General features: G+C 45.3%; 1 protein-coding gene across 2 annotated transcripts; it reads left to right on the top strand.

Annotated features, from left to right (window-relative positions):
• Positions 1-50: 50 nt before the first annotated feature.
• e2f6 (E2F transcription factor 6) lies at positions 51-19,983 on the top strand. Of its 2 annotated transcripts, XM_015354258.2 has the most exons (9): positions 51-138; positions 172-1,080; positions 7,521-7,591; positions 9,962-10,011; positions 10,720-10,933; positions 11,837-11,995; positions 15,571-15,685; positions 16,455-16,605; positions 19,357-19,983. In XM_015354258.2, the coding sequence occupies exons 2-9, from the start codon at positions 763-765 to the stop codon at positions 19,416-19,418; spliced, it is 1,140 nt and encodes a 379-aa protein (XP_015209744.1). In that variant the 5' UTR covers positions 51-138; positions 172-762; the 3' UTR covers positions 19,419-19,983. The 2 variants fall into 2 exon arrangements, with proteins under 2 accessions (XP_015209744.1, XP_015209734.1); XM_015354248.2 differs by having other exon boundaries at positions 76-1,080.
• Positions 19,984-20,487: the final 504 nt, after the last annotated feature.

Below are 20,487 nucleotides of genomic sequence, written 5' to 3'. Positions count from 1 at the left end.
CTGCGCTGATGTACAGGCCCGGCAGCTAATCAGAGGGCCCCAGCCGGAGCGATCCCGGTTTTTACAGCCCGCACGCCGGGGAAGGGAGAAGATCGCCGGGCCGCGGATTATACTCGCCCTGCAGAAACGTCCGGAGAGGTACCAACAAGACAAACGCGGACAAAAGACAAGTGTGTTCGTGCAGTCTGACGACTTAAACCGCACAATAAGTATAAAAACAAACCAGTCGGTCCAGTAGTTGTTTTTGTTTTGGGGAGGATAAAAACAATTGCATTTTTCAAATACTGCCCGGAGGGAGTGAGTGAGTCGTGGTGGTGGGGAACAAATAAGGACAGATGCATCGGTGGTGCTGAAGGAAAACAAAAACGATGGCAAAGGTATCGCGTTTGTTTTCAACCGCGCACAGCTGAGGTGCCAGACGCCCCCCGGCTCCTGTGCTTGGCTGTTTTGATTAAGCCCTAACAGCGCCGCGGAAACGGCGAAGTGACCCTACTCCGCCAGCCGGCCAGCCAGCGAGTAGGTGGGGGGGCAGTAAGGCTGCCAGCCCCCCCTCACCCCGCTGTGAGTTTGCCCTTCCGCGCCGCCAGACTGAGCCCCGGCTGAGACACGTGTTTTGCTGCGGTTCCGGTGTGCAGCCTCTGCTTACTTCAGCGGCCATTGGGAGTGGAGCTGGGGAGGCGGCTGTTTCGTTTCGTTTCGTTGTGCTGTGTGTTCGTGTGTGCCTGGCTCCCCGTGAGCGTCCGAGCCGGGCGCCCGGCCGCGATGGTGCAGTGCGTGGTCCAGGGGTGCCCCAACAAAACCTACCCCAAGGCGGGGTTCGCCAACCGGCCGCGCAAGCGCTTCTTCAGCTTCCCGAGAGACCAGGCCCGGGTGAAAGTGTGGCTCGCCGCCCTGAGGGAGACGGAGCGGGTGCTGTCCGACCACCACCGCATCTGCGAGGACCACTTCCTCAAGCACCACATCACCCCGTTAGGGGTCACGAAGGACGCCATCCCCATCATGCCGCCCTACCTGGACGGGCCGCTGGCCTCGAGTGCGGGGACGGAGCTCGGCGAGTTTGCTGGCGACGCGGAGATCGAGGTAGGCGCACTTACATTAAAAGCCCCGTTTGTCGGCGCAAGGTTTTGGAGACATGATCAACCCGAGGGATATTTATTAGATTTTTACACTGTATTTAAAATATTGTCATGTTTACACTTGACACTTATTATAATAATAATAATAATAATAAGCTTTATTATATAGCGCCTTTAAAGGTGGCTTCTCAAAGCGCTTTACAGGATGAGTTTTAGTTTTAACTAGTTTTAATATACACTATTAACATAGCGCTATAATGTTTTTATGATTTGTGTAAAATGTAAAATGTACCAGCTCTTGTAACATGCTCTGTATGTGACATTGGAAAATGTATTTTTCTTTAATACATTGTTTGGAGTGCCTTACTTCTGACTACCTAGACCCGCGGTGCTGAGCCCGCTGTCAGGCCGGAGTTTGTTTTTATTGGTCGGCTGCACAGATGCTGCCACAAAGTGAGATGGATCCGAATACCGGAAATACAAGCGCAGTGAAAACAGACGCTTTTCTACAGCGCAATTCACAAATTGCTCCAAGCGTAAAAGCCCTGGTTCACAAATATTACACGTTTTGGGTAGGCGCTTCTTTTAGGTAAGATGCGCTGTTTTTTTTTTTACAAGGCAGCGAGCAACACCCTTGGTCCGTTACAGAAGCTCAACAGGCCCTTTAGTACCTGATTTCTTGTGTTTTGCCTCGCAGTTCTTGTTCATTGCAGAGATTCTGATTTGTGGACTTGGAAACTCTCCTGCCTCATGTTTTTTTGGCTTTAGTTATGCTGTTTGGACCCTTTTAAAACGGATTGCAGTCATGTTTTTAGCCCCTTGGAATTTGGATGGGGCTAAAAATGCAAAAGCCTTCTAATTAGTTTTTCAGTGAAGCGCAGGAGCTTATCTGAAACTTCAGCTGCTTGTAAGGGGTGTGTCTGTAGTATAATTCTCACCCATGTGCTGTATGTCTGCTTTCATTTCATTGCCAACAACGACTGCTGCACGTTGTGCATTTGATAAATACACTTTGGTTTGATTTGGCAATATTAAGCTGCACTGTTTGTAAGCAAACCGAGGAGTCCACAAAGGTTAATGTTTGGTTTACGGCAACAGTACACCAATATAATGATATTCCTGAAACCGAGCACAGAGAGCGGTAAAATATTATTGGTCTTCAGGAGCACAGGAGAGATTTACTTATAGTTTCATTCAATAATGAAAACTCTCTTGAATATGTATGCTGTTTGTCAGTTCATATGCTTCACTTATTACTTATTATTTTCTCAAATGAGGATATTGTAATCTGTAAACCTCATGACCACATACTTTAGATGCAGAGCACGCAGTTAATTTCACTTTCATTTCAGTTAATTCAATAGGTGGTTATTTTAATTGGACAGTAGGAAATCTCATTGCAGTTCAGCTTATTTGTGATATGCCCAACTGCCATGCTTATTTGCATGTATGCTCCAATACAGAGAAATTAAGGGAACACCAAACTACAGCAGCAACAACAAAGTTAACACACAACGTAAATAAAAGTCAGCACAAGAAGTGTGCAGAGTAGAGGTGGAATTTAATAACTTGACAGCTTGCAGGAAGAAGCTATCTCTGAATCTGGAAGTTCGTGCCTTTATGCTCATATTGCTTACCATAAGATAACGTCACTTTATTAACCCTTTACAATTTCTTGCATTAGGAATTTGTCTTTTTGCATACCCCAGCTTGCTCTCCATGAGACACACAGACAGGGAGAGAAGCTTGTGGTCAGAGCGCAGGGTCAGCCATTGTACAGCACCCCTGGAGCAGTTGGGATTAAGGGCCTTGCTCAGGGGCCCAACGGAGTAGGATTCCTCTGCCGGCTGCAGGATACAAACCGGCAACCTTCCAGCCACAGGCGCAGATCCTCAGCCACAGAGCTACCGCTCCGCCCCCAAGGGCAGGGGAGAGGAAAGTGAGAAACCAGGATGACTGGGGTCCTTAGCGACACGTCCAGCCTTCCTGAGACAGCGAGATGTAAAAATGTCCACAGTAGAGGGGAGCTGTACTCCGGTGATGGACGAGGCTGACCTGATCACCCCCTGTGACACCTTCCGGTCAGACAACGAGCTGCTGCCAAACCACACTGTAACCCCACACCTGAGCACACTCTCAATAGCGCACCTGTAAAATAGAGCACATTTTTTTCAACTGAGGAAGTAGAGGCGCTGTTACACCTTTTTTGTAGCTCCAGCTACATGCTGGGACCATGTAAAATCGTTAGTCATGAAGGTACCCAGGAACTTGAAGCTGCTAACCATCTCTACAGCCACCTCATTGATGTGAATAGGGGTGTGGTCCCCAAACTGCTTTCTAAAATCCATGACCAGCTCTTTGGTTTTGCTGACGTTGAGAGAGAGATTATTGTCAAAGCGCCACTCCACCAGGCTCCTGACCTCATCTCATCCCTGTAGGGATATTTCACCATTACTATTGATTTGATCAATGATGATAGTATCGTCAGCTTGCTTGTAGATGGAGTTGGTGCTGCGTCTGGACACACGATCGTGGGTAAACAAGGAAAACAGCAGGGGGCTAAGCACATAGCCCCGAGGGGCACCCATATTGATGGTCAGAGTGAAAAAAAGCTTTCCATCCACCCTCACAGCCTGTGGTAAGGAATTCCAAAATCCAGCTGCAAAGAGAGGTGCTGATACCCAGATCATTGAATTTGCTGACTAGTCTGGATGGAATTAGAGTGTTAAAGGTGGAGGTGTAATCGGTGAATAGCATTGTAACATACGTGTCTTTTTCATCCAAATGACCCAAGGCAGTGTGAATTGCTCGGGATATAGCGTTGTCAGTTGACCTGTTGTTATGCAGACTGCAGGGGGTCTAAACACTCAGGTGCCATAGAGTTAATATACCCCAAGACCGGCCTTCCAGAGCATTTCATTCCAGTAGCTGTGAGAGCTACCAGTCTGTAATCATTAAAACAGGCCCCCGTATTTTTCTGTCATGATGAGAATCATATCTAGTGGCATATTCTGCCAACAGTGTCAAGAAATGTACTGCACTCTATTAAAGACTAGTGATGTGGGGTATTGAAGGAAAATGAATGCAAAGCTTCAAGGCTAAGAGAATTGCTTTGGGAGGTACAAATTAAGTACGGTCTCTGATCTGCACAGTTGATCAATTACCTGCAGTTGATTAATAAACTGAAGTGTGTATAAAATATTGCTTTGGCAAAACTGATTTAATTTAGTTTATAATCTGAAGCTGAGGAGGTTCCCGTCACTGCTATTTGAATTTCCTTAATCTGCTTTGTAAACTAATCATAATTATTCATATCCAGGGCAAATAGTTTCTTACTGCCGGTGGTCACAATCAGGAACCATGTGTTTTCAAAACGTCGGCCCTGTTTCCACTTCATTTTTTTTTTGTAAGATACTGTTTGTCAAAGACACGTTTACTGTCTTGAACAGGCTAGGTTAATATTTTGTCCTTAATCACAAGTAATATAGAGAAGGTTGGCATGGGTGAGAGAGTTTAGCATAAAATGCTGAATTATTAAATCGCACATAATTATAAAACAAAAACACCACTATCCAAGATTAAATTCTTCTTACCCAGTCAAAAGTTGTTCCAGTGAGTATGTTGGTATTTTTGTAACATCTGGACTGTGCTTAATGCTTTTGCAAGCTAATGTATCTAATAATAGTTATATAGTTAATAATAGTTATTATTATTATTATAATATAGCTATATAATAGACTATAATGTTACTTTAATTTTGTTGGAGAAAAATATTATCCATTGAGAGACCTTCTGTAGAGTGGTTAAATTTTCTTTTATTTTAAGACAAACGGAAACATTCAGGAGACTCTGACAATAAACTATCCCATCTTAAAGGCACTGGAATACAAATGACAGCCTATCTTCCTCTGTCAATATTCGTAGTTTATTTAATATTGCAGCCACCTGTGAGACCGGCAGATCTGATAGGGAATCGAACCCAGATTGCCATCTTCCAAGACAAGTGAATTACTCCACTGTCAGAAGGTCCAGACCCAGTAGCAAGGCAAATACTCAAATTTGACCCCTGTCTACTTTAGGGTCCGTTACAATGTAAGGTGTAGGAGGTAAACTAGTTTTGATCTCTTCCACAAATTCTGTTCTTTAGGGCGTTTTGGGGAATGTGCAAAAAAATGTTTGCAAAAATGTGCAAACTGGTGACTTGGTGTTTTTTTTAGCTAATATGACATGAATACGAGCTCCACAGACCCCTTTCTCTGGCTTTTCCCCATGGGCGGAAGTGCTGAAGTAAGCAGGAGCTACAGCACTTGATGAATTGCAGCTCTGCCCCAGTTCCGCACAGCACCCAGGGAGTGTCGCACTGAGGCACCTGAAAAGCCTTGGCTGTAAAAACACTTTTTTTTTCCCCCCTGTACCTGTAAAAAAAAAAAAATTAAATTAAAGAACCAAGCTTGTATTACCATTTTCCCTTTATATCTTTTTAAAGGTGATTTATTCACTGAGTAATTGTGAATACTCTTTACAGGCCCACTGTAGAAGCTGCTCTTCACTGACGTGGAGCCAGAAAAGCAGTAATACTGCATTCTTAAACAGCGAGACTGTCGGCTCTTTCTCTAGCCACTCAAAATGACAGATACCCGGGCGTTTCAAGGACAGAGTTCTGCACGAGGGACAAGGTGACCGCTGGGGCTCTTTGCTGTTTTTCACCACCCTCAGTGCCCCGTTTCAGAGATCTAGTGTGACAGTAGCTGTTAATGTGAGCTGATCTCCCTGTCGTGTTTTTAACAGATCCATATTCTGCCAGGCTGACCAGAGATCAAGAAACCTGTCACTTCAGATTCTCTCTTTATTTCCTTCCGCTGAGCTTTAGTGCTGTGGAGGCAGGGCCATAAGCAATTTTTCATTTCCACAAGCCGGTTATTTCGGTCAGAAGCACCACTTGACATAGCGGAGTCAAAAATTGAGATCTGCGGCCGTTTTGGGTGTTTTCACCCTGGAATGTTATAGAAACTAATAAAGCTCTTACCCTGTTGGGGGGGGACTTGTCACGTGCGGTCCAGAAACAACGCTGCCAAATCATATCTATTACCTTAACCAAATTAAAAATGAAAGGGGGTTACAAGAATTCTTATTATCCAGGTTGTTGATTTCTATTTGTATGATTTATTTCTAAAATATTGGATAAAGGCCATTTGATGATGGGGCGTATAGGTGTGTCAGTGCAAATTGTCCAAAGGAATGTACGTAACTGTAAGACCACAATCTGTGCATGTACTGTGGTGATGTCACTATTCACAAATGTGTCCTTGCACGAAGAGATGTGCAGAAAGAGATTAGGAAGATGTGGATACTGTCCAGTGCATATTGCAGTGCTCTCGGGTTCACGTGGGTATGCGCCCTCGCCGCTGCCGCCTCAGGTCGGCCCTCCCCCCCCCCCAATCGTCGGGGACTCGAACCCGGGCCTCGGGCGTCACTCAACGGGGACCCAGCCAGTTGAGCTGAAGGGAAATCTCCCATCAGCCCGGCGGCTGTGGTCCCTGCCATTCACAGGGAAGGGCGGCGACGTCGCCCCGCTGGTGAGCCGGCTCGCACCACCCTGCAGTGTCGGCCGTATGCGTTACAGTGTTATAAAGCTGATGTCTAGGGCTTAGTGGGAAAACCCTTGGATTACATTGGCTATATTTTCCAAGTGTCGTGCTTATTTCTGTTTTCAACTGTGCCATCGGAGGCATTTCCTCTAGTTATGGCCTTGCAGAACTAGAGGCACCTGTTATGTTTACTCTTTTATGTGATGTTAACACAAAAGTTACATGTAGAGTGTTAAGGTGTCGTCTCCGTAAAATGTTCCCTGTTGAAGCAGGTTGTCGGTGGACTGGGCTGATGGTGTTGTGGGAGCATGCAGCAATGTAGTCATGTCCAGCACTCTTTCTACAACGCAGACAGAACCTGAGGCTCTGGGTGGCTTTTGTGGGGGCTTTTGGGCCGAACCAAATGTCTTTCCAGATGCCATACACTGGCATACATATGGCAGAGGAGTGTCAGACTGTTGCTGTTGCACATTGATGCTGTGCCACTTTCTCCTTGTTTTCCAGTTTGGTAAGGCAAATGAAGCCTCTTCCGAGGATACCTTTTTTATGTTTTCCAAGTATACAAGCAGGTAGATGGATCAAAGGGACAGTGGCATTCATTTTTGAAGTAATTCAAGTATGAAAATGCCATCCGAAATACGTTTTCTAATGCCGATGGGTGACGAGTTTAAATGAGCATTCTGATTAATTGGCATATAGTGTTTGTATACAATTAGGATGCAAATACAGTTGAAGGGGTCAAGAGGAAAATAAAGGATGATACTGTTGAACAACAGGAAGTCCTAAAGCCGTTTGATGAAGGTTCATTGCCACAGCCAAGTTGTCTGAAAATGTGTAACTTTTTTTTTTAAAACAGGAGGAGAACCGCAGTCGTTGTTATAAGGAGCGGTCAGTGAACTGGGAGACCCCTCCAGAGGAAACTCTTGAGTAAGTGTTTCTACTTTCAGTGTTGGTGGAGAACACGGCAGCAAAAATGTCGAAGGCGGTACCAGTGTCTGAAAATGTGTTTAAGTCTAAGCATCATAAAATGTAAACAATAACATAAAAAAATAAGGTTTCCGTCTTTTTAACTTTGAATAAATGATGTATTTGTGGAATAACAGTCCACATTCATTATTCATCAATAAATGAAATGTATTACTACAAAAATGAATACAATACGAATTTTTTCATCTAGGGATAAGGTCCAGAAAGTCCATTTTTGCTTTTGTGCTTGTGGTATGTATCACTGAGAACTAAAGCTGTTATGAACTGATTTTAAAGTACTCTCCGTATTTGTAATCGAGAACGAAATTTGATTTCTATACAGGGGTTTAATCCCAAACACGAGTGAATTAAGTAGGACGAGATCCGCTCATATAGCTGTGGAAAACGGCGAGCGCTCCACCTAGCGTCCAAACCGGACATTACACCGCCGTGAACAACCGTTTAGGACAGCGGTGGCACGGTTTCGTGCGGTTTCACTTTAAAATCACGAAGCGGGCAGGAGTCAGTGTCGCGTTTTGAAAGCCACTCTGTGCCCTCGGATGGATACTTCACCGACACAATCGGATAAATGTCCGAAAGTCGTGTAGATTGTCATCGCATTGGGAGCCGCTGACGCAGAAAGTCAACTTCCGCCCTGCAGGAGGAAGCGGCGGGGGGCGGGGGTCTGTTGTGACAGGTTTGTCTGAGATCAGGCCCGGTGCTAGACCTGCAATAACAACAACAAAAAAAAAAGCAATAGCCGCTGAAACGCTTTGCTTTGATGCTATTCATTATGCAACATGCCTGATACCTTTCTAATGATTTTTTTTTTATGTTCCGACTAGTACTCACGCCCAGTGAACTTCCCTGTCTTGTATACTCAGCCCGTTCATTTCACAGCGCTGCAAGTCGGCGTCGCAATAACCGATATTGACATGACCAATGACACCTCGGAGTGCGAATGTCGTGGTTGTATTATGATATGTGTATGTGTGCGTGTGGTCATCTACCCTATGCTATCAGTAAGCCCTCTTGCTGCCAGGTTTATGTAGGACTCTTTGACGCTGGGCAGCCTTATAAAATGAACCCCGAGCAGAAAACGCGAAACGTGGATCTTGATTCAAGGCTTTGATAAATGAGTGCTGTACAATTGTGGTAACACGCCAAAGTAAAACTAAAGTCCGGTTATCGTTGCGGCTTTTTAAGTTTTTTTTTCCACTTTAAAGTAACTTTAATCTGTTCGTCTTTTGCTAATGACGCCATCCTTAAATTGTATACTTCCTCCGATAGCATTAGAGATTTTCACCGATAGAGACGCCAATAAGAGAGCCTACGATTTCAGCTAACGTATATATTTAATAGCATGATCATATGTGAAATCTGAGCGATTGCATGAAAAATATAGCATTCCCAGCTTGCAGGGATGAAATGTTTCAGTTTATATGCTGATTTCATTTGGTTCATTTGGCACACAGCCTTTACATTTTGCATAGGATGGTCAGAACACAGGTGTTTTGGTCGGTGATTTTTAATAGTCTTCAGCCTTTTTCTCTCACCACATCATCATCTCTGCAAAGGTTTAACTGTTGTTTTGCAGATTACCTTCCTCAAGGAGTTTTTGAACTATTTGTCAGAATAAACACCCTACTTGTGTTCTTTTAGAACCCGTGTTGGACTCCTAGCCTATTCACTGCAAAACCTGTGTGAATCTGTATTTCTACAGCCAGACATTATGATCTCACACAGAAATCAAACCCTGACGTATACAACTTTTTACAAGTCCTCGAGTTACTTCCCAAATTGTTTCATTTGTCATCCTGATTTTTTTTTAAAGAATATTTATCCTCCTTTAAGATGCATCAACAGATTTAATAAAGTAGAAAAACCTTCTGCACTCATAGTCTGTGAATAGATGCGTAACTTTTTTATTCCAAAACCATATAATTCAGGGTAGCACCCTTTCCAGGAATCCCGCAGCCCACTCCTAGCTCAGAAATGTGTGTTGTGTGAGCTGACGGGATTGGTTTTGCCCAGGATCTGGGCGAAGTGACTCATGCCCAGTGATGGGCTTGGGCATGGAAGAGCTGCCTTCTTCTCTGACACTTGCCATCTGTGTGCGTCACGAGCCGAGGGGCTGCACGGCCGTTAGACTTTCGATTCATGACAAAACCACGTCATCTCAAAGACCGGGCCTTCTCCGACTTCAGACTTTGACCTGATGTTTTGTTTTTTTTCAAGTTGATTTATAGAAGAACCTATAAATCCTTCTCAAGCATGCATGTTAATTAAAAGTTATTGCTTTCGTTTTTTTTCTCCCTGAACAAATCACAGACGTTCAGCAATGGATGAAGAGGGGCTGGCAGGGAGTCCCACAATAAAAGGTACGGGTCACATTTTTTTGCTGTGTTGCCGTGATCTTGTCTTGGCTTCTGCACACAAACACAGTGCCAGGCAAAATTATTGGGGCATCTGGGTGATCGTGCTGTAACGCAAAGAAGGAAGGTGAATTGGGCATACTCCTGAGCATGTATGGCCAAGCGCGTGCTGGCACTACACTAAAGTCACATCAACTCATTCCTCCTCCTGATACACAAATGAACTTCTCTCTAATGAGGCAGCAGCATGACACCTTGGACATAGTGGAGGAAGACAGGACTGGCTGCTGGCTTCTGAAGTACATTAGGCCTGGCCTCTTGTTGGGCAGATCTTGTTCTTATTCCGATCCCTACGTCACAGCACTGGGGCCCTGGATGCAGTTTCTGGGGAGCTATCTGTGTGGAGTTTGCATGTTCTTCCTGGGTTCGTGTGCGTTTTCACCAGGTCGCTGAAAAAACGACAGACGTACATGAAATGGTTGCAACAATCTGAAAGTCCTCCATTACACTTTCCAGAATTTCCTCATCGTTCTTTTGCGGCCATAATTTTCTCACGTATGCCCGACACTCGTAGCTGGAAATCGGGTGCCTGTCGCCGCGAGCTCAGTCCGTTTCTTTCCGCGCGTCTTTGTTTTCCTGCGGTTCGGTTCCGTCAGCCCGGCTCAACCGAGGTCACACCCGGGTGTGCGTTTGCACCGCTGCGTCTCTTTTCAGAAGAAAAGATGGGGCGCGTCCGTTGCGATGTCTCCCTGGTCTACCTCACCAAGAAGTTCATGGACCTGATCCGGACGGCTCCGGATGGCATCCTGGATTTGAACAACGTGGCGCGGACGTTGGGAGTACGCAAGAGGCGCGTTTACGACATCACCAATGTGCTAGACGGCATTCAGCTCATTCAGAAACACACCAAGAACCAGATTCAGTGGGTGTAAGTGGTTCACTGTCAGATGTTTTTTCTACCCGAATCAAGTAACCGTCATCCAGGAATGTGCCTTAATGACACACAATACTAAATACAATTTGTGATTGTATGGATGATGCAATGCTATTGCTTAACTCCTTATTACAGGCTCGCTCTCTCTCTCTCTCTGAGAGTGGTTTTCTTCCACTGTCAATCATGTTGTCAGGATCTTCATTTACTTGGCAGGACTTTGGTGCCAGAGCTCCACACAAAATCAGTCTTTCGGGGGGAGTTTCTACAATAATAATAATCCCATACACTTATATAGCGCTTTACAGGTAATGGGGACTCCCCTCCACCACCACCAGTGTGCAGCCCCACCTGGATGATGTGACAACAGCCGTGGTGCACCAGTACTCTCACACCACACCAGCTCTCAGTGGGGAGGAGAGCAGATTGATGAAGCCAGTTCAGAGATGGGGATTATTAGGAGGCCATGACTGCTAAAGACCAGGGGGAAATTTGGTCAGGATGCCGGGGTAACACCCCTACTCTTTTTGAGAAACGCCCTGGGATTTTTACCGACCACAGAGAGTCAGGACCTCAGTTTTGTCTCATCCAAAGGACAGCGCCTTTTTACAGTATAGTGTCCTTATAACTATACTGGGGCATTAGGACCCACACAGACCTCGGGATGAGTGCCCCCTACTGGCCCCACTAACACCTCTTCCAACAGCAACCTTAGTTTTTCCCTGGAGTCTCCCATCCAGGTACTGACCAGGCTCACACCTGCTGAGCCCCAGTGGGGCTGCCAGCTGTGAGCTGCAGGCTGATGTGGCCTCTGGCGTGTACAGTGCACTTGAGTGTGTGTCTTGTTTCCCCATATCTCCGATGGACAGACCCGCTGATGTCCCTTTGCTTTTGTTGCAGGGGTTCAAACCTGATCTTTGGGGGACAAGGAGAAAAGAGGCAGCAGAAGCTGAAGGATGAGCTCCTGGATCTAGCGGTGATGGAAGAAGCACTGGATGAGCTCATTAAGGACTGTGCCCACCAGCTGTTTGAATTAACAGACCACAAAGAAAACGCAAGATATCCTTTGGTTAGTTTTTTGGTGGGGGGACACGGTGTGTGTGTGTGTGTGTGTGTGCACATTTTTAGGGTTGTGCCTGTTTCTCTAGGAATATAAGGTTACTACATCACATTTCTATTGTTATGACTCCTCGGTCTTAAAATCACTTCATAGTAAAGGCCTTTTGGACATCCTGGAGTGATGGGACAGGGTTTTTTTTCTAAGTGATGGACACTGACAGTATTGTTGGTCACCAGAGAAGAGGCTCCTCACAGCCCCTGATTGTGAGCTGGGTGGGTGGGTTAGCACAGCGTGAGGTACTGCCAACAGGAGTAGGGTCACAGTAGTGGAAAGGGGACTGGAAGAAAAGTGTTTTACTACATGAAATCAGTGGGATAATCACATTCTCCTGTGCCTTTTACCTACAGTAGTGGTAAAACCAGTACAGGCACCTGAATGAAATGAATACCTTTCCCCTCGCTGTAGCATGAAGTTAATGCTGAAAGTTTGTTCACGAGTCCAGACCTTCTTTCTCCTGACTGTACCCCCTTTTTTCATGATAACACTGCTTTTACATGTGAGCATATTAAGTAAGTGACAGCTTGGCATTTTAACATCGCTGTCTGAACTGAACCTCGGGAATACAACAATACGTCTTCTTGTCAGACAAGCATACGCAGGTGAGCAAGACCTTCCTGTTATATCAGCCTTCGGGTCTCCTCCTCGGACTGCGGAAGGGCTATGACCAGCGCCAGTATTGGTGATCTTCCAGTGTTTCAGCTTTTTGCTTTTTAAAGGTTTACCACAGTGATCAGAATTTTTCACAGAACCCAAGAAAGGTGACAGGCAGAGCTGCTCCAGAGATCCCGAGTCCATTTTTCAGGCTGTTCTTTAAACCGTTGTTGTTGTTGCTGCGGGATGTTGGGACCTACGAGACTATCCTCACAGCCGCGCGGGTGCAGTGTGGAGGAGTAGGGGCGGTCAGGGCTCTGGGCTCGGATCTGCACGCCTGCTTGGGCACTGCGGGGTGCGTGGTGTTATTGTTAGACCGTTCACACAACTCTTGAAACGCACACGCAACGCGATATTGACTGGCAAATTGTTGATGTAGCCCCCATCGATCAAAAGGGCGGCAAAATAAAATGGGTTTTAATTCCATTGATTGTAAGATTATGGAAAGAGTAATTGGAGCTCTACATAGCAATAGTATTCTAGGGAATAGCAAATGGATAGGTCCTCCTTAACTAACTTTATAGAGTTCTTTGAACAAGCAGCAGCATCGTGCATGGTTTAAATTCTTGATTATACGTTAGATTTTCAGTAGGCTTTCGATAGTTTTTCATAACAGATAAATGTACAATTTGCAGGCTGTCAGCATTCGAGTTAATACAAGCCAATTGAGAATTATGGCTAATGGATAGAAAAAGATGTGCAAACAAGGCAAACACTCAAACTGGGGTGATGTAATTAGTGGAGTACCAAAGTGTTCTCTGCTTTTCATTATTTATATCGGTGATCCAGACTGTGTACTGTGTAGTAGGCTAGTCGAGCTCACAGCCGAGACCAAAATGGAAGGATGAGCAAGCAAGCAGAAGCTGCACAGCAGATCCAAAAGCTTGAAGAGAGTTCAAGACTGAGCAGACACCTGGCAGATGTGTACGGTAGACAAGTGCAGAGTGTTCCAGGCAGGCGGCAGAAATGAACTATAGCTATTAACAGGAAATGCCTCAAGAAGCGTCTTTTGAAAGAGGATTAGTTTTGTAAATGAGTGACTACGATGACACACTTTAAATCTTCTAGACAGTTTGGTGAAGCGATAAAAATGTCAGACGTTGAGCTATGTAGTTAAAGCCCGGTGCAGTGGCTCTTTGGCTAAGGATTTGCGCCTGTGGCTGAAAGGTTCCTGGTTCGTATCCCGCAGCCAGCAGAAGAATCCTACTCGATTGGGCCCCTGAGCAAGGCCCTTAACCCCAACTGCTCCAGGGGTGCTGTATAAATGGCTGACCCTGCGCTCTGACCCCAAGCTTCTCTCCCCGTCTGTGTGTCTCATGGAGAGCAAGCTGGGGTATGTCAAAAGACAAGTTCCTAATACTAGAAATTGTATATGGCCGATAAAGTGATCTTAAAAAAAAAAATCTTAAGTGTACAACACGCTGATGAAATGTCTTTTACTATACCATGTACACTTTTGGTCGCCATGTTACAAAAATGTTCTTACTACACTGTAAACAGTCTAGAGAAGAGCAGCCAAATACCTCCTACAGCAACAAATAAATCTTGAGCTGTACTGTGAAGAAATGTACTGCGTTTGACGGGCTAATAGAACTGAAAGAATTGAATTATTTTAGTCTTTAACAGGGAGGACTTTGAGGAGATCCGTTTCATGTGTTCCGAATCCTTTAAGTCAACCCACTGGACACTTTCAGGGAAAGTGAAAGGCACATCTGAGAATACAAGGGTAAAACTACATGGACATGTACTGAATGGAAACTCAGAACAGGAGGCCCTTCTGTGCTCTGAGGACTGTGGAACAATAGGCCAAGTGGCATATTATCTAAGACAGTATCCTGGCGTTTTTCCAGAAAGCCTAGATGAGATCCTTAAACCCAATTATCTCCTAGCAACCAAGCAAGCTGGCCACATTGCCTTCTCCTGTCTGTAACCCTTCCTATATTCTCAATTTGAGAAATGTTTGGGTTGAACCACCAGATTCCTAAATTAATAAAAGAAAAGTGAGAAAATGTACACAATTACAAAAGTATTTTAGGTATTTCTCACTTATGTTAGCATGCCCTTTATGTGGTGTGATGTAGATGCACTGTAGCCTTTTTCCCTGATGAAGGGGCTATGCATGCAGGTAAACCTGTACTAAATGGGTACCTGAGTAAATGCTGGGTGACTTCAGTTATTTTGGTCTCCAGATGGTGGCAGCAAAAGCCAGGTGGAAGTCTTTCTCTTGGCTTTAGCATGACTTGAAAATATTGGTTTACACAACTTGGTTTACAGAAAGCTTTCTAGAAGGGTGAGTGTTTCCTAAGATATTTTAAAAAAGCAAGCAAAACTTTTCTTGAATTCTGCTAGGCAGAATAAGCTGTTAAGCTTCTTTTTTGGAATGGAAAATTAGTTTGTTGTTGGTAAATTTAACTACAATAAATGCAGCCTGGGACAAGAATGAGTTTGAGTACACAGTGAGAACAATCTTCCATGTGAAAGACGGTTCTTCAGTTGACAGTGCTTCAGGATCACTTTTTCTGTCACAAATTTTGCTTTTGAGAGCCGGTGATTTTGGTTTTGAGAGCTTTCAATAAACACCTACAATAAATAATAAAAATTACAAATAAATCGCCCATTTGACTTAACGCGTTGGCTAATGCGAAGGTGGAGTTGCGCTGTTTAGTTGTTCTGTACTTGGCTGATTCATAATGTACCTTATTCATAATTCCAAGAATTAGGTGAACATTTGTACAGCCGTTTCATACTTTTGTTTCAGAAAGCCGTCTCTGTTATGCAGACTGAGGTGTTGTTACAATGCAGCTCAGATCGTGGGCGCTGATATCGAGAAATGCGCGAGTGACTCTCCTTGACAATACGGCACCTCAGCTTATGTGACCCACAGGGACATCCGCCAGATCCACGCCTTCCAGGAGCAGGTGGTCATAGCCATCAAGGCACCCGAAGAGACTAAGCTGGAGGTTCCTATGCCAAAGGAGGTGAGGCCCTTATTTCACCTGAGAGCACGGGAGCGCGGTACTGTCTTTAACATTCAACACATTCCTCCATTCGTGAGGAATAACTCAAGAGTCCGTTGGGAGCTGCGAAGGTCAGATGGCCTCCGTTTGAAAGCCATGCTGCCAAGCCCAGTAAAGTTCTCAGGTTTTCCCCACAACTCTTCAGTGCTTGCAGTATAAATGTTTGCCTTCTGCATGTGAAGAATATCAGCCCCTGCAAGACACCCAAAGCTGAGCTAGCACACAAGGCTGTGCTTGTACTGTACTGTACATGCTTCTGCACTTGGTTTTTCAGTTCTGAGTTGCAGGTTGACATCACACAGTCTAGCATGTGGTCCAGTTAAGTGTAAAGTGGTGACCTCAACGTATGTAGCTTGCGTTGCATTATTTAAATGAAAAAACGTGAGTGTTGGCCTACCTTTAAAAGCACATCTGATATCTGACCTACAGTATTTATGCCCACAAGGCCAAGACTCTCCTTCCATCTTTCATGTGACTCCGGGGAGATTAGGGGTCATCCATGAGATCTCTCTTTCAATAATCAAGACGTATCAAAGGTTCCAGCATAGCGGGTTCATATCCTGTGGCCACGTTTACAGCAGTGCATCCTGTAAAAGGTTCTCCTGGGATTAACACGCTTGTGCTGTATGTGGCTCCTTAAAAACAAACCGCTTCTCCTCCTCCGACGTGCAAAAGCTGGGGGGGGGGGGGGAAACCGAGCCCAAGAACAGAACTTCTCTCGTGGTTCCAGGACGGCATCCAGATCCACCTCAAGGGCTCCAGAGGCCCGATCTCGGTGCTGCTGTGCGAGACGGACGGGTCGGAGGGAGATGCGGAGGAAGACGGCGGGACCTTCTGCCCCCTGGAGGACAGCCGAGTTCACGTGGCGCCTCTGCTCAGAGGTAACGGGTCGGTCCCGGTCCGTTTTCACGGGGCATGCAGAGCAGCGTGCACATTGATCCTGCTGGCACTCGTAAACGGCAGCCTCTCGTAGAGCCCGGCTTACAGTGTGTTTTTTTCTGGTTTGGACTGCAATCGCTGTTTGGTAGCTGTATGATCGAGTGTGGGCTTTCCATGAAGGGCTTCCGTGAAATAGCCGGCCTGTGGGGTGCTCCCTCTATACAAGAATATCGGACCCAAACAGAGAACACCCCTTCTGTTCTAGTGAAACTGCACTGTTTCCAACACTTTTCAGCACATAGGACATTGTGCCGTCTTTCCTCTACGTGTTAATGAAGAATCTGCTCCCTTCCTTCTTCTTCTGACCGCACGGATCTTAATAGGTGATGTATTCATGACGAATAGAAACGGGTGGGAGTCGTGCCACATCAGACAGCTCTGTCAGTGAGTCAGAGTTTTTCCTTCTGCTAAAGTCCAGTTGGTTAGATTTGCAGCTGGAAATTCCTAAATTAGCACAGCGTTCATGCCAGTTCCAGACTGCATTCCGCTGTGGAAGAGTTAAAAGCAAAAAAAAAGGTGCAGGTAGAAAATTTAAACCGGCAAACAGATCTGTTTATTTCAGCGGGTTTTTTTTTTTGTGTGTGTATGTGTCTGGAGCAAAGACCGGAAGACACAGGGGGGGTCACCCAGTACGGGGACTGAGAAGCAGGCCAGAGTGCAGACGAAAAGAGTGAGCAGATTAATTACTGGCAGCAAACAGCAATGCGTCCAGTGAAGTTTCCCATTTGTTTCTCTCGGTTGTGAGCGTTGTGTGGCGTATCGCCTTGAGATAGGGGAAGCTTGAGAAGCGAAGTTTAAAAAAAACAACTTTTTTAGGTCTTCTTCATGGGCTTGAAAAAAAAACATTGTATACCACTGTGCTCCTTGGGTTCCTTATTGATAAAAAGAGCGTTATATAAAATAAAGTGTCAGAATGCGTGGGGGTAACATCAGCGCTAGCGATTAAGAGCCCTGTTTGAACATAAGCCGGGAGTGGTACTAAGTTGATTGTGAGGCGGTCACTTTACAGTGATCGAGACTTCTTTTTTTTTAGCAAGTGGTACTTTTCCTAAAGCAAAGAAAACTGGAGCAATCCTGGAAAAGCTGGAAACGAGCCTTGAGCCTCGGGTGCCATCTCCGCTTCACAGTCTGTTAAAACATCGGACCCGAGCAGCGGAGCTCATGCACCCTTCTGTCTCGTGACACAATGATAGAGCTGCTGCAGCAGCAGCTGTTATCCGGGTGTTGTTCACAGCCTTCAGGCGCAGCGAGTGCCGAGACGTTCTGTAGGCGTGTCGCATGTCGGAGCGATCAATACGGAATGCAGGAGGTCTGCAAAACTCGGCTTTCCTCTGGAACGGTCACCTTTCTGTGGATTGTTGCGTCAGTGTGCGCCTTATTTTAGGGCTGGAAGTTTGCGTGCTGTTATGTACTGGTGTGTTGCCAAGGTATTCACCCTCTCCCATTGGCATTCTCCTTTGCTGGTTTGTAAATGATGTATACCCATTTTGCTGCATTTGTATTTTATTGAAAAGCAGAAACTGAACAGGTTTATGGGTGAAAGACCCATGTAGAATTCTGAAATCTGATCTGTTGATAATGTAAATATTCACCCCCCTCAGCGATACTTGGTAGAACCATCTTCAGCTGCGGGTTACAGTTCTGAGTGTTTTTGGATAAGTCTCTAGCACCTTTGCATCCTAGGATGGTGCAGTTTTCACCCCCTTGTTCTTTACAAGCCTGCTCAGGCTCTGTCAGGTTGGCTGGGGACTGTTCATATAGAGCAATGTTCATCTCTTTCCTCGAGTTTTAATTTTATTCACTCCCGATAGTATCAGTCTGTCTTTGAACCACGTTATCCAGCACAGGGTTGTAGGGAGAAATCCCCTACAACCCTTATCCCGGAGCTTATCCCGGCCAGCAACAGGTGCTAGGCTGGATACACCCTGGACCGGACGTCAGTAGGTCGTCAGGCGCACATGGAAACGGAGACACACTCACGCCAGGGCCTGATTTCTCAGAAGCCAGTTAACCTGCCAGTATGACTTTGGACTGGGAGGAAACCGGAGCTCCCGGAGGACACCCACAAGAACACAGGGAGAACATGCAAACTCTGTGCAGACAGCACCCCAGGTCCAGAATTGAACCCAGTGCCCCGGCGCTGCAAGGTAGCACTACTAACCTCTGCACCACTGTGTTGGCCTCGTTTAGCGTTTTCGTTTTGGATTTTTCTCCTAGAAAAATCATGTATGTTAATATAAACTCTCTAAAAAATGGAGAGGAAGGGGGAACTGCTCTCACTCCAGGTACTCGTATACTGCATGTAGGGAAAGAAACCACCTTTACATCGGCTGACCCTGAACAGAGCAGGTAAATCACGCCCTGCTCTTCCCACTCTCTCCTGTGCTCGTCTAGTAATTCATTTTCACAAGCCAGCTGAAACTACAATGCGTTACTTTCCTGCGGGGCTCAGTATCGTGAATTGTTCCACCCGTCCGCTTCTGTGGCTTTGCACTTGTGGCGTGCGGCGTCGGCGTGTCGGAGTCAGCCGTGAAACCGAGACCCTGAAGGCCACAGCACAGAAAATCGCACGAATACAGTAGCTGCAAAATCATTCAGCGTTGAGGGTTTCACAGTGTCCGTTTTTTTTTTCTCCTTGTTCCAGCCTCTAACTTCAATGTGGGTTCAATAACTGACCTTGTTTTTCTTCTTAGACGAACCAACTGTTTCATCGTCATCAGCTGCGAAGTCCCCGCACTCGGAGAACGGCGACTAGACGGCCTCGTCTGGGCTTTTGAGTGGCTCCTGCACTTTGTACGTGGTCCCGAGAAGAACTAGAGGGCAGTAATCATCGAGGATGTATGACTGCGCTCGTTTCGAAGTGAGCATGTGTAAAATAATCATGAGTGAAGTGAGCGAGTCGTTGAAACAGGGATTTTGTGTTCCTTTGAATCTGATTTGAAAGATGGAAAAAAGTCTCGCTGGGCTTTACAGCAGTCCTATTTCTATTGATCAACTGTGAGTGCGTGATGTAATAATATGAAAGATTTATTTTTATGTCTGACTGTGGTAAGAAATATTTTGTAATAGACTTTCACTGCTGCTCTGAAATGTGAAGCTCCATTGGAGCTCTCCAGTGTAGTGGCAGGATCAGGGAAGCTTTTAATGTGTCTTTCATTTACCTGTGTACATGATACATTTTCTCCAGGTAAGCAATCGTTCCAAAATCTAATTAGGTATTGAAATATGATATTAAGTAGCAGAACAACCAAATAGATTTGTGTTTATTTTGTGTTCTTTTTGTATATTGGATTTGATAAAATAAACTCAAGTGATATCAAGCATTCTGGTTTTATTTACAGTTACCATTCAGGTCACTACTAAGTGCGTTTCTTCTGTCGTCTGAAATGTATGCTTTGAAGATTGAAATGTATTATTGTGTAGCATGGATGATTTTAATCTGGAAATGGTGAACACCTTTCTCTTTATGCTCACGGTGTACATTGAGAAGTGCATTTTCAACTAAAAGCATTGGGCATTATTTAACGCAAAGAGACAAGCGAGTCTGATACAAGCTGTCCAGCCATATTGTTAAAGCCAGCACCCTGGCTTCTGTCCAGAAATGGCTGGCTGAGATCCTCAGATCACTTGGTTAGCTTAGGCATGTAGAAAAACATCCTCATTCTCGTTTTTAGCATTTCTTGTTTTTTCAAGTTTCTATATTATGAACTTTGCGCACTTGGCCCTGTCTTTCTCATCTGTACATTACTGTGTACCGGCAGTAGCTCTAAGCCAATAGAGCTGCAGGGGTTAGTGATATTCAATCCAGCCAAACTCTCACGTCT

The sequence above is a fragment of the Lepisosteus oculatus genome, chromosome 2 (assembly GCF_040954835.1).
Source record: "Lepisosteus oculatus isolate fLepOcu1 chromosome 2, fLepOcu1.hap2, whole genome shotgun sequence".
NCBI lineage: Eukaryota > Metazoa > Chordata > Actinopteri > Semionotiformes > Lepisosteidae > Lepisosteus > Lepisosteus oculatus.
Note: the sequence above shows the minus strand (reverse complement) of the source record. Positions and strands in the feature narration are given on the sequence as shown.